Source organism: Python bivittatus, unplaced genomic scaffold (assembly GCF_059951505.1).
Source record: "Python bivittatus isolate LINGU-HERP-01145 unplaced genomic scaffold, Pbiv_v1 ctg000020_np1212, whole genome shotgun sequence".
In the NCBI taxonomy this organism is placed as follows: Eukaryota; Metazoa; Chordata; class Lepidosauria; order Squamata; family Pythonidae; genus Python; species Python bivittatus.
The window spans coordinates 65,806,089-65,820,541 of NW_028277030.1; the positions used below are offsets into that span (position 1 = coordinate 65,806,089).

The 14,453-nt window shown below is 44.5% G+C and overlaps 1 protein-coding gene across 3 annotated transcripts in view; it reads left to right on the plus strand.

Annotated features, from left to right (window-relative positions):
- NKAIN2 (sodium/potassium transporting ATPase interacting 2) overlaps positions 1-14,453 on the plus strand; it is a 585,360-nt gene that overhangs the window by 293,844 nt on the left and 277,063 nt on the right. For all 3 annotated transcript variants that reach the window (XM_088140294.1, XM_088140293.1, XM_088140299.1), the window contains exon 3: positions 13,720-13,800. In XM_088140294.1, the coding sequence (XP_087996420.1) occupies positions 13,720-13,800 (81 nt within the window). The remainder of the gene's footprint in view (positions 1-13,719; positions 13,801-14,453) is intronic.

The window sequence follows — 14,453 nt, forward strand, 5'->3', positions numbered from 1 at the left end:
GGCTAACAGGATTGCTCCCTCGTCCCGGACCCGGGGCTTCACACACTGGGACAGGTAATTCCCACAAGCAGGGAGACATTGCATTAAGCAACATACTAGGACCAGTAAGGCAATGAAACCAATGGCTAGTACAAAAAGTTGTTTTAACCAAGCAAAGTTAGGTAACCAACTAGTGAGCCACGACCAATTCCATCCCTCTGGATCCTCGGATATGCGAGAGGCTAAGGTCTTCAACTTGGCTAGTTTTGCTTCAACATAATTCTTATTGTTGGTTAGGTTAAAGCAACAAAGACCTTGAAAAGATTCACAGCCTTGTCCTGCCCTTAATAGGAGATAGTCTATAGCTATCCGATTTTGAATGACCACCCTCCTGATCTCAGTGACTTCTTCAGTGAGGGCTGCAATGAGAGAGGATGTAAGGTTGACACTTTTAGCCAGGAGGCAGGCCACCTTCCTTAGGTCCAGGTAAGTTCTTCCGCTTAGTGCAGGAACCCCTACTAAGGAGAGGGCCAGAGCCATGGCTTCTGTTTCGGACAAGAGTGTCACATCACTCTCACAATCAGATGGCAGCTCCCTTTTTCTTTTTTCTTTTGATGGGTGCGCTTGTATTGGAGGCAGGGCATATAGAGAGGTCAGGCGCCCTATGGCACAAGGGCCCCCTGAACTATAGGCTGGAACATAGGTGTAAGCTTCATGTCCACATAACAAAAAGAAACCTTTAGGTAGGTATAGAGGGGTTGAGGCGTAAGGGATATTATAGACCCCTCCACAAGTGAAAGCAGGACCTTTTGAGGGCAATGGGGGGTACGGTTCTGGGTATTGTTGAAATATACACATTGAGTTGCATTGGTTATCCCCAAGAGATTTAGAGCAGTCCAGGGTCTTGGTATGGGAGAAGACCCAAAATGATAGAACATCCCCCCCCTCCCACGGGGATCATCCCCAGTGATCAAAGCTGTCTGTGCCAATTCTACGCCTTTATGTTGGTCATCTCCTCCCCTGCCTTAGTTCAGTTCCTTTTAAGTTTTACTTTGAGTCTGTCTCCCGGTTGGGCAGTCCATGGTCGGGGGTCGGGAGCTTGCTTAACCCGATGGTAGTGGGTCCAACCCCCCTGTCAGGTCCGAACCGCTGATTCAGTTGTCAGGAGAACTTGGTATGGTCCCTCCCAAGATGATTTCAGCTTCTCATCCTTCCACGTCTTTATCAGGACCCAATCCTCTGGCTTGTGGGGGTGTTGGTCTTTCAGCAAGGGGGGCCGTTGAGCGAGGAGTCCCTGTTTTCTTAGAGACAAGAGAGATTGTGACAGTACCAAGAGATACTTTCTCAGGAAGGCATCCTTTAGCTCGGGGATAGGCTCTCCCATTGGAGCCAGGAAAGGTCTTCCCATCATCAGCTTGAATGGGGAGACCCCCACATCCTTGCGAGGGGCTGTCCGCATTCGAAGCAGGGCAACCGGAAGTGTCTTTGTCCAAGGTAGCCCTGTTTCCAATCCCAGTTTGGTGAGATGTTGCTTCAACACCCCGTTGGCCCTTCCCACAGCTTTACAGTGTCTACCAAAGCCTGCACCCCCCGTGAGACCCTTCGTGCAGTTTCTCCACCATCCCCCTCATGTCAGCACGGCTCACTACTGGGGTGAGGGACACTCCCTTTCCCAACTCTAGTGCCCGTTTCAAAGCGTGCACTTCACACAGCTGAGCCGACCAATCCCCTGGTAGTGCCCCCTTCTCTATTGTCTCTCCCTCCGCCGCCACTATCGCATATCCTGACTTCCTTTGTCCCTGCTCTACTCGACTAGACCCATCCACAAACCAGACCTCACCCTCCTCCAGCGGGACCTCCTGCAGGTCCTCCCGGGTCTTTGTTTGCAGCTGCAACAGGGTGGAGCACTCGTGCTCTGCCGGCTCCCATTCTTTCCACTCCCCCGCAAGAAACTCCGCTGGGTTCAAATTCCTGTCTGTTCCTACCACCACATCAGGACTTATCCGGAGAACTGTCTCATATTTCAACATCCTCCCTTCTGTCATCCAAGCAGCCGCCTGCTGACTAAGCACACTTAAGATCTGATGGGGTGAATGGACAATCACGGGGCTCCCAAAAGTGAGTTTTTTCCCTTCTGTCACTAGTACAGCAGCGGCAGCCACTGCCTGCACACAAGTCGGCCATCCCCTCACCACTGGTTCTAAGGCTTTGCTCAGGAAGGCCACTGGTTGATATTTCCCAGCCCGTCTCTGAGTCAGCACTCCAATGGCAGTTCCCCCATGGGCTGTAACGTATAGGTGAAAGGGGAGGGCCAAGTTCGGTAGAGCCAGAGCCGGGGCCGTCACCAGGCTCCTTCGTAATTCCCCCCACTTCTCTGTGTCCCTGTCTGTCCATTCTACCCTGTCAGATGATCCTTTCAACTTCTCATACAGAAACTGAGCCTTGCTCATGTACTCATCTATCCATAGCCTGCAATATCCTACTAGACCCAGAAACCGCCGCACCTCCGTTTTAGTATGAGGGGGCTTCAACTGCATTATCCCCTGTATCCGAGAAGGATCAATCAACTTCTCGCCCTTCCGGAGTACATGTCCTAAATACTTGACCTCCCTTTCCACAAATTGGACCTTCCCTTTTGACACCTTCAATCCTTCTTCAGCCAACCAGTTCAATAAAGCCACTGAGTCTTCTCTCACCTTTACTTCCTTCTCTCCAGACACCAACAAATCATCCACATACTGCAGCACCCGAGAACCCCCAGGGGCCCGGAACCCCTGGAGTTTCTCTTCCAATGCCTGTCCAAACAAGAGGGGGCTCTCGGTGTACCTCTGGGGCAGCACCGTCCATCTCAGTTGTTGCTTCAGCCCGCGCCTCCCATCCCGGGACAGCGGGTATTGGGCTTGCCGCAAACCCGTCACCCCTGGTTTCAAGGGGATGCTAATTGGGGCTATGCGAAACCGCCCCGCCCCCTTCTCCTGCCCATACCTCAGGGTTCACAACCTCCACGTCCGCCTCCCGCAACAAACACATCCTTTCTGCCTGTTCCACATTCCACAACTCCACTCCTAGACTACCCATGAGATCCCTTCCCAGCAAGTTCACTCTCGCCTGTGGGATCAGTAACACATCTGCAGTTACCTCCTTCCCATTCCACTCCAGTCTCACTTCCTCCAGTACGTCTGCCTTGACCAGAGAGCCTCCCACCCCCATCACCGATACCGATGCGCCCCGGGATTTCGCAATCCCTGGGATGTTCGAGAGGCTCTGGTGTCCACGAGGAACTGCCGTTCCTCGCCAGTGGGACCCACCGTGATGTTTACCAAGGGTTCCCCGTGGGTCCCGGTTGGGGAACCATGACCCACCTAGTCGTACAGGGGGAAACTCCTCTCATGTTCTCCCGATGTTCAGCATTATTGGGATCCCAATTTGGGTCTGCCAGAGGGAATTTAGTATCTGCGGCCAGGGCATTTGGGACATTTGCATTCCTTTGCTCCCAAGCCCCGAGCGCAGCTCGCCGAATCTGGCCCCTCTCTTCTGGCGTATAGAGGTGGGCTAAAATGTAATTCAGTTCCCCCAGGAGTATTCCACCGGGCCGAGAAAAGTTCCAATTGTTCGGCGGCGGTATGGGCGTTCTCTTGCATACGAGGGAGGGTCCTTTTTAATTCCCTCAACTCACTGGGTTTGATGGGAACCGTTACGTAACTGGTGACGGCCACCCCCTGTGCGTTCGTTCCGTTCGGGACTTCCCGGACGGGGAAGGCACTGGCCGACCTTAGACTAAAGGGCAAGTTCTGAATGTCTTGGTTCAGCTGGTCCAGCTCTTTCCGCAGCCCGGGATAGGGTGGGGGCGCCGGAGGGGGAGCGATAGGAAGAGGAGGAGGAGGAGGAGGTGGCGGCCCCCATTGAGGTCTAGTCAGCCAGAGGTCCTCCTCATCCTCCTGTTCTTTTTGGACAAAAATTTTGGCTAACTTGGGTCGAGGCCCCTCCCAATGAACATGGAACCAGACTTCCACATAGGGTTCCTGTGTTAACATTTTATGCTCCACAATGTAGTTTTTTAGTTGGGTCACCCAGTAATTACTGGGGATTCCAAGAGTATCCCAATGGTAGGGGAATTCGGGGTCCACTAGTGGATATTTTGGCCATTCTTTAGTGCACAAAGTTATCATGGTCGGTTTTTCCAGACCCCTGGTGAATGGACACAACCAGGGTGTCTCCCATTGTTGCAACAATTGTCCTAATGGAGAATCCATGGGGATTCCCCCTACTGCATTTTTCCCACTGGCCCCTGGCCTTACACTCTTACTCTGCGCCTTACCCATCCTTCCTGACTACGTTTCCCACCTTACAGAAGGTCCCGGACTCTTCTGTCCCCTTGCGGCGTCCAACGCCTCGTAACCACGCTAATCTCCCCGAGATTATGGGTAGGCTGTACTCACCAGACCTCCCGGAGGTCTCCTCGTCGGCCGACTTCCTCTTTACTTCTGTCTGACTGGCGATTGGAGTCCCGTCCTGGACCCGACTCCGGGGAAAACGGGAGACACCTCAACGGGGTGTTACGGCCGATTACTCACCGGTTCCCCACAGTCCGGTCCACGTCGAGGACTCCTGGCTGGCTCGCCAATTTTGTCAGAAAACGACAGACACGGGTTCGGTTATCCAGTAGACAGAAGTTTTTATTGGGCACGTTTGCAAAGGTGGGTCCCTCCCGCAGCAATGGAGGAACCCCGAAGCAAGGTCTGACAGGTTTTTATACCCCCTATCTGTCCTCCCCTCCTACGAGGGCTTGGCTCACAATCTCACCTTTTTACCGCCCCGGAGCGCCGCTAATTAACCGCAAAACCGCAGACATTCCACTTTCCGAATCCAATCAGCGCAATACACATTCCAATCCCCACTTGACCCGACAGCCGCCCCCTGCCGTTTCTCTTCACTCTGGTGCGATCGTGCCTCTTGCCTGCAGTCTTTCCTCCCTCCTGCCGTCCCTCTCCACTCTGGTGCGAGTGTGCCTTCTGCCCATCCTCCCTCCTGCCACCCCCCCAAGGCTGCCCCATGGTGCACAGCGCTCTCCCCTAGCAAACATGGTTCGTTTGAGGCCCTCACTTCTCCCTGCCTTCTCACAGTTTTAATGAGAAATTCCCCCGTTAAACAAATGAAGCAAAATCTCTAGCTATAAAAGAAAAATAAAATGTAGGAAAAATAAGGGAAGGTAACATTCACAGACACACACTCTCACACACAGATTTTCAAATAAAATCAAAACAGTTCTCCTAGCTAAACTAATTCCTTAATACCCCCATGAATAAGATTTTGAGTTTCAGTGAATATTATAGGTTCATTGCATTTATTTGTAGAGAGATCATCTGGGCCTCCTGTTTGGATATTAAAAGCAAACCTTCCATGCTCCACCTTTTCTTTTTCCTTTCTTTTTCCCACTTCTTGAGCACAATCTTTGGTTTTATATGTGTAGGATAATTAAACATTCCTCTTTGAGGAGACTCACCATTTCTTTGACCAATTAAGAAAAATGTTCCATCTCTGATGTCTTTAATCATGCAAATTAGAAATTACAGTGGTACCTCGGGATACGAACTTAATGCGTTCCGTGACTCTGGGCGTATCCCGAGTTGGTCATAACCCGATGCAAATTTTCCCATAAGGTTCAATGTAATTACCGTTAATCCGTTCTGGCGTCCGCGGACCACGCGACAGGGGCGGGAGAAGGGCCAGGCGCAGCGCGGTGGGAAAAAGGCCGGGCGCGGCGCGGCGGGAGAGTGGCTGGGTGCGGCGCGGCGCGGGAGAACGGTCGGGCGCGGGGCGGCGCGGTGGGGTGGGAGAACGGCCGGGCGCCACGCAGCGTGGCGGGAAAACGGCCGCGGAGCAGCCCGGAATCACTGTTCTGTGGTAGATAGGCATATAGATTGATTAAATAAGTAAGTACGTAAGTAACCCCTTGTATTGATACAGCTATATCATTTAGAGAGTTTGAACACTAGATTATGAGATGCTAGATTGGAGGGTACTTCTTTGATTACTGTTGTCATGGGCAGGCTAAAGCCGTAAGGAAGTTTGGTCACCGTGTTATCAATACTAAAAAAGAAGTTCCTTGCTTTTCAAGGATGCACACAATCAGAGCAAGAAATGTGAGAAGCATGAAACAAGAAAAGTTGGAATTGTCAAAGCATAAATGAAGGGTACCAAATCAGATGTGTTAGGAATAAGTGAATTTAGATGGATTGGAATGGAATACTTTAATTCAAATTATTACACAGGGTACTAATTCAAGGCATGAGATTAAAAAAGAACCCTGCTAAGAAAGCTCTCAGCTATAACCTAATGAACAACAGAATCCTATTAGAATTAGTGGATATTTCGTAAACATAGTGTTACAGAGCTGTGTGCTCTTACTGCTTTAAATAGTGGGAGGAATGTATGTAGAAAGGAGAACATAAATTAGGAGTAAAGTTGAATAAATCCCCAGATATTTAATACATTTAATAGTAATATTAAGTCCTGTTATTTGCTGCAGATGTAGCTTTTCTTCTTCAGATAGATTCTATGTTATCATTTGGGTCTTCTTGTTAATCCAATATCCTGATACCAAATCATACTGCTGTATATGTTCCAACTGCCTTCCTCTTTCTGCTACTTGAAAAACACAACGACACTTCAAGTCTATTATCTGGTAGTCAGATCTGGGGACACCTTTGTCTTTCAAGACATGTTTACAATGCCTGAAGACAGAACTTGGCACCCAAACTATCTGTTTAAAATAGTGCCTAGGTTTATTAAGATACTAGACAGGCAAAGAGAAACACAGATGAGTAGTAGGTGTAAAGAAAAGGATGAAGCTTCAAAAAAGAAGGTGTAGACAAAGGAACAATGGATAGAGGAGAAGAACAGAAATCCTCTCTTTCTATTTAATCTCAAGGGAAGTATTTATTAAAGATAAAAGGGGTTATTCTACAGGTATGGATGTCTGTGGGATGCAGAAGGGAAGCAAATGATGTTGCAGTGCTACAAGACAAACTTGACTCCTGAAGTATTTGCATGTGACATGATGCATGTATGAAAAAATGGAGGTTGTGCATTTGGTATCAGAATGGCTATTTGCAGTCACCTATCTCTGCAGTTGAATTGTGGGTATGTTACTGATCTAACAGGGATCTCTAGAGCTTGCATTACTTGAAGTACCCATTACCTCCCCCACCAAGATAATACCTATATTGAGATCTCTAGGGGATTAGTTTAAATATTCTCCTCCTAGCAGTATTTGTTAAAGATAACTGTGTCTTTACAACCAATATTCTCTCTCCACAAATCAATCATGTGTAAGAGGGTATGTGTGATGATGATTCTATCCACAAAACCCACTCATGTGCAACCTCTGAAGGGTACCATGGGCCCACTGCTACCCCCATCCAAAAGGTCTGCCTACTTGTGCTTCTATATAGCCCAAGACTTTATGGGTCTCTCCTTTAAGAATTTAGTACAATCCCAAATCCTGCTTCTTCCACTTTTCATCAGCATACCTATTGAATTTATCTCTTCTGTGTGTCTCTGAAAGGTATGACATGCCTCTTGGGGGTTGAGACTGACAATCCTAATTCTCTATCATTATAAAGTCCTTATTGATTTGTGGCTCTTTTAATTTATGTGGTGGTTGCTGTCAAATAATGTAGTCCTCTACTATTCCTAGAAAAGAGGAGGGCCAGTTTTCACACTTTGAAACTCTCATAAAATGCAATTCTAACTAGAAATAGGATTTCGCATGAGATTTCTTCATTATCTTGCCACAGACCTACAATGCTGCATTGCCACGTTGATTAGTTCAAGCATGAACTCAAAGAAGTATTAAAATGGCTGTAATCTGGAGGTCATATATATGACAAATTTGAAACATCTACAGTATTTGAGCTTTTGTAATGAAGCTTTGTTTTTTAAGATAATTGTACCCAGTAATCACACAAAACAAGGCAGCAGATTGGAATTGATATAGTACAGCGGTTACATTCTTTGGTTGCTGTGAACTAGGAAGTCTTTGATTCAGATCATTAGCTGGCCTTAAGTGAGTAATTATTTTCCAATCCAACCCTTTCATCTACAATATGTTGATGATAATATTGACCTACCTTCCAAAGAAGACAAGAGGAACCGGGAAGAAATGCTGTATGCTTAGGAACAGCTTTAATTACTGTTCTTAGAGCAAAGCACCTTTGCACACCTGTCTGAAACAGAGTCCATGCATTAATTAATTTCCTAACTTAATTAGTGCTTACATCTATCAGCACACACTGTTTCTTATTTACAGAGGATTAAAGTTGTAACAATCAAAGGAAAATTCAGCTGTGTATATGTTTTTCCCCTTGAGGAAAAAAAAAATGAAAATTTGCCAGGAATTTAAAATTGGCATTGGAAAAATATTGGCAAATGTTATGGTCCAAAGTAGAATTTACAGAACTGCCACTGGTATGGTAGCACATTTTTGATGGGCCATTTTGGGTGACATCAATCTATTGTGACAAGCAAGGGGCGGAGGGATTAGCACATTTAACCAACCTGTCTCATTTTCCAGAGCAGCCACAAATAAGAGAGTAGACTCTCACATTTCTGGTTCTGATTAATGCAATTTAATGCTGCATTGAAGGTCTCAACAAGGTAATCCTGACTGTTACTTCTTGAAGTCATACTCAGAACCCATGATTTGGAGTTTGCTTGTGAAGGAGTAAACTTCCCACCAAGGATATATTTAAACTGGAGGCCAAGATATACTTAATTTGAAGTATAAATTGGTTTATTGACTAATACAGTACCAGAAACTAACAGCCAGTGCCTGGAGAAGGGTGGAGCTATACCCTACCCCTCTCCAGGCATTAATATATGCAAATAAACCTTCCATTTAATTGGTTAGATTATAATTGCAGTTAATCAGCATCAAAATAATTGATCATTACTGTTAATACAAGTGACAAAATTACCTTTGTTAACTGGGTAAAATTTATGCATATTAAAATATTCTGTGAGGAGTGGGCTAGATAAGATCACTCTTCCTTGTACAACAGAGCCTATTTTTTATCCTGCTTTTATTATTTTTATGAATAACTCAAGGTGGCAAGCATACCAATACTCCTTTGTCCTCCTATTTTCCCCACAACAACAACCCTGTGAGGTGAGTTGGGCTGAGAGAGAGTAACTGGCCCAGAGTCACCCAGCCGGCTTTCATGCCTAAGGCAGGACTGGAACTCCCAATCTCCTGGATTCTAGCCTGGAGCCTTATCCACTAGACCAAACTGGCTCTTGATGTAAACAAGTGGACCTTTGAATCTACTTTTAATTTGTTATTTTTTTCCTAATGACCCTCTGAAAAACCTTGGTTCCCAACACCAGCCACTTACCATTCTCAGCCATCTTATGCACTCCTGCTTGCCTTCTTGAAGTTAACACTTTGACGTATCTTGATAGTGCCTTTTACGTTATGGGCATAATTACTTTTTGCTGAGTTTACAGTGTGGCCTGTTAAATCTTTTTGCTAAATTTTAAAATTAAACATGTAAAATTGGGGTTCAGTCTAAAATACTCCCAAATTCGTCCTTCATCTATACATATTACAGTTGAGAATAACCATGAATTCAAACAAAATAGTGGTTCAGACAACTAATTCTAGTTCCAAACTTTAAATTTTAAACAGAAACTAAAACTTCCCATCTTCTTCCAGTCAGACTAAGGCAGAAAATGAAAGGAAGCAATGCATAAACCAATGTTCTATTGCAGTTTACTGTGACATGACAACTCTATCATAGCTTTTTATTCCTCTTCTTTCTTTCAAATTCTTTAAGAAACTACTGATTATTTGGAAATATATAAAGAATGTCAGGGAACAGCCTAACAGATAAAGGAGCTTAATACAGTACTGCAAAATATGCCCTTTACTTCAGGAAAAGTGATATATTGAGATAGTAAACACATTGTAAAAGTTATAATGCAGAAGAAAATTATTTTATATTTGTGTGAAGCTTCATTGTGGATTAAATTAGAATTCTGGGATATATAATTTAAATATAATGACAAGTATGAAGATGGGTATCATGATTAGGGATAGGTGAATCTGCCAAATTCAGACTCATTCTGTTTCTCATTTTTAAAACCCCATTCCTGCATTTCTTTGTAGTTTTAAGTCCATGGAAAATCAATATGCATTTTCATTTGTATTTCTCCTAATCACATTTTTGTGCAGTTTTCCTAGTATATGGATTTTGCCAACAATTTTCCTTAAAGTAAAACATATTTAGCTGTTATTTTCACCAGAAAAAAAAAAATGAGAAAGTACAGAACAGAGTATAGCTGCATTCTGGTTTGCAAATCAGTTCAGAAAAAAATTAATTACAAAAATTTCCATTAAAATATGGATCAGATAAACTTCTTGCCTATCCCTGTGCCATATGGGAAATGGTCCAAAACAAGGGAAAACAATAATTCCATAACAATTTTGTAGAAAATTAACAAAGTGAGATATAATTGCCCTTAATAAATAAAATAGAATCAGTGATTAACATAGGTGAAACAACGAAGTATGCTTGTGAAATGATAAAATGAGAACATGTAGCTGCAAAGTTGTGTTTTGATTTGCTTGGAAAACAATTTTCACATTAATAATGTAATGGTCTTATATAATTAATTTAATTATTATGGAGATGAGGCATGTTAGCATAAAATTATTATTAATCTTTGAGAAATAGTATGGATAGTTTGGAATGATCAGTATGTTGATTATCTTTCCTAGTGGTAGTTGTGAGCAATAATATTTTAGTTACAAATCTGAGCTTTGCATGTGACACAGAGACCCGTTTCAGTCGGGATTAACGCAAGGATTCATACAGAGATAGCCATGGTCATACTTGTTGATGATCTGTGGCGGAGCTGGGAAGTGGTACATCCACCTTTGTACTTCTTGACCTCTTAGCAGCTTTTGGTACCATCAGCCATAGTATCCTTCTGGACCAGCTGCAGGAGTTGGAAATTGGGAGCACCATTTTCAGGCCAATTCCAGTCAGTGTTGGCTGGGTGAGGGAAGAGGTTGTCCCCTCTTTTGTCAGGTGCCACAGGGTTGACTCTCTCTCCCCTCCTATTTTACATCTACATGAAGCCACTGGGTGAGGTCATCTGTCATTTTAGGGTTTGGTATCATCAATATACTGATGATATCCATGTATATCTTTTGACCCTGGGCTGACTGAGTGAAAGCTGTTGAGTGCCTGGAGGCTGTGCAGTCCTGGATGGGGAGGAATTGACTCCAATTCAGTTGTACCAAGACCAAGTGGCTGTAGCTGTTGAGGTCCCCTAGAGCTGAGGATTTTCCATCTATAGTCTTTGAAGGAGTAAACTCCTGAACTCAAGAGTGATGCCTAATCTGGGGGTCCCCTTGAACTCACAGCTCCTGCTCAAAGAGTAGGTGCCAGCTGTGACCAAGGGACCTTTGTAGAGCTCCATCTGGTGGATCAGTTGTGCCCCTTCCTGGACCAGAGTTCCTTTCAGACGGTCACTCATGCTCTAATCATCTCAAGGCTTGACTTCTGAAATACGCTCTGCGTGGGACTGTTCTTGAAAATCACACAAAAACTTCAGCTGGTCCAGAATACATCGCCATGGGCAGTGATGGTCATACCCATATGACACCTCTGCTATGTGAGCTGCACTGGTTGCCACTAAAATTCCACGTAGAATTCAAGGTTCTGGTTATTACCTATAAAGTCCTACATGTTTTAGGGCCAGGTTATCTGAGGGACCACCTATCTCCCATGGTTTCTGCCCAGCCAGTATGTCTTGGCAGGGTGGGTGCATTCTGGATCCCTCTGACTAAATAGTGCCATCTAGTGGGACCCTCAAAGCATGCCTTCTCTGTTGCAGTGCCCGCCCTGAAATCCATGTGGCTCCCATCCTGCTGGCTTTCTGTAAAGCATTGAAGACTTGGTTGTTCTTGCAGGCCTTAGGCCAAGATGGATGGAGCCCCTTGTTGGTTATGTTTTTGTTTACTTTTTGTTACATTGTATAGAGTAGCTATATCCCATCTTGTTTTGTTTTTAGAGGGTTTTTATTATGCTTTATATTGTGAGCCGCCCAGAGTCAGTTGGAGTCAGGCAGTGCTTATATTGAATCAAATAAATAAATCAAATAAATAGATAGATGCAATGCAGTGCTGGGGTGGCTGGGGCTTCACACTGTGGCACTGGGTGGCTGGCCACAGCATGGGGCTGGAGGTGGCACTCCTTGGCAGTGGTGGTGGCACCAGCAGTGCTGGGGCTGAAGTAGAGGCCTGGGGTGGTGGCGACTGCTGAAAGCCCCAGGTTTCTACTTCAGCCCCAGTGCCACTGCTGCCACCACCACCACCAAGGAGTGCCACTGTATTTGTTGTTGTTGTTGTTGTTTAGTCGTTAAGTCGTGTCCGACTCTTCGTGACCCCATGAACCATATTGCACCAGGCCTTCCTGTCCTTCACTGCCTCCCTGAGTTTGCTCAGTTTCATGCTCATTGCTTCAGTGATGCTATCTAACCATCTCATCCTCTGCCGTCCTCTTCTCCTTTTGCCTTCAATCTTTCCCAGCATCAGGGTCTTCTCCAAAGAGATCTCTCTTCGCATTAGGTGACCAAAATATCTGAGCTTGAGCTTCATTATCGATCCTTCCAATGAGCAATCAGGGTTGATTTCCTTTAAGATTGACTGGTTTGACCTCCTAGCAGTCCAGGGGACTCTCAAGAGTCTTCTCCAGCACCACAGTTCAAAGGCATCAATTCTTCGGCGCTCGGCCTTTTTTATGGTCCAGCTCTCACAGCCATACATTACTACTGGAAAAACCATAGCTTTGACTATGCGGATCTTTGTCGGCAAGGTGACGTCTCTGCTTTTTAATATGCTATCTAGGCTTGCCATAGCTTTCCTCCCAAGGAGCAAGCGTCTTTTAATTTCATGGCTGCAGTCTCCGTCTGCAGTGATCTTGGAGCCCAAATAAATGAAGTCTGTTACTGCTTCCATTTCTACCCCTTCTATTTGCCAGGAATTGATGGGTCCAGATGCCATGATCTTAGTTTTTTTAATGTTGAGTTTCAAGCCAGCTTTTGCACTCTCCTCTTTCACCCTCATCAAGAGGGCAGAGATGGAGGGGGAGATAGGCGGGTGGGAGGAGCTGAAGTGACCCTGCAGTAGTAAGTGTGAGTGGGCTGCCAAGTGCCCAAATTTTGATAATGTGACTATGGGGGCGTTGTAATGGCTGTAACCTCAGGGACTGGATGTAGTACCATTGGTTCAGCGCCGTTGTAACTTTGAACAGTCGCTGAACAAATGGTCATTAACTGAGGACTGCCTCTATATCATACTATTGTGTGGGGTGAATATGAAAAGAAAGGTGCCATTTACTTTGTCTTTATTTGGAAGGTAAATTAGAGTGGCCAACATTACTGTTCAGAACTCCATTGCTACAATACAGTCTGTAGACTGTCTTTCTGTGTATCAAGAGCCCTGCAAAATTTTTAAAACCAGTTGCTCTAGTTACTTTTCTCTTAGCAGAGCTGGAAGCCTTTTCTGCCTCAAAAATAAAAGTCCTTCACATAACAATATTATGATTGTGTGTTGTGTGTGCATGCCTGTATATGTGTCAGCATTTTCATTCATTTTTGTTGTTTCAGAATCATTTAAACCAAGATGATATTAAAATTAATAATGTATGATTTCTTATTCCTTTTCTACAGTATGCTGTCTGGCTAATCCTCTGGGTTACATGGAACATATTTGTTATCTGCTTCTACTTGGAGGCTGGAGACCTATCAAAGGTAATTCACTGTCTGATAGTCTAAGTCATCTGATGTTAACCTCTCCCGTTCTAAAGATGTTTTCTCTTATCTACTTAAAATCTGGTAATTTCTTCAGTAATCTTGGGAATGATGAATATTGAGGGTGCCTCAGCAGTGCATATCCTAAATCACTGACAAAATATTATCAGTATAAAATATATGCTTAGAAGGACAACTTCTAATGGTGACGGTGATTGGACTAAGACTTACATAGAATGGCTAATTTATATAATGTTAATTTCATACCTGTGAATACCATAACTAATCAGATATTTTTAATATATGATGCATATGACTGCTTTTTTCTTGTGCATTTCTGAGTTGTGGATTTAGTGTAGAAGTATGCATATTCAAAGTAGTTTTGCTAATCAGTAAAAAAAAAAGGACAAGATAGTTAAAATAATTTTGCATTGGCTGTTTTATGATCTTGTTTCCTTTTTAGCAATATATGGTAAGGATCAAAGTATTTTGTTTATACTGTAAGTGATTTCAGCAACTTTGCTTCCACACACATACTGAGCACATGTCTTGGGCAGGAGTAGGAAAAGATGTAGTCCTTCTTTAATGCTCTTCTCCACTGAGTTTTGTTAGCAAAGACATGATGTATAATTTTAAATAAAATAAATTCCTGT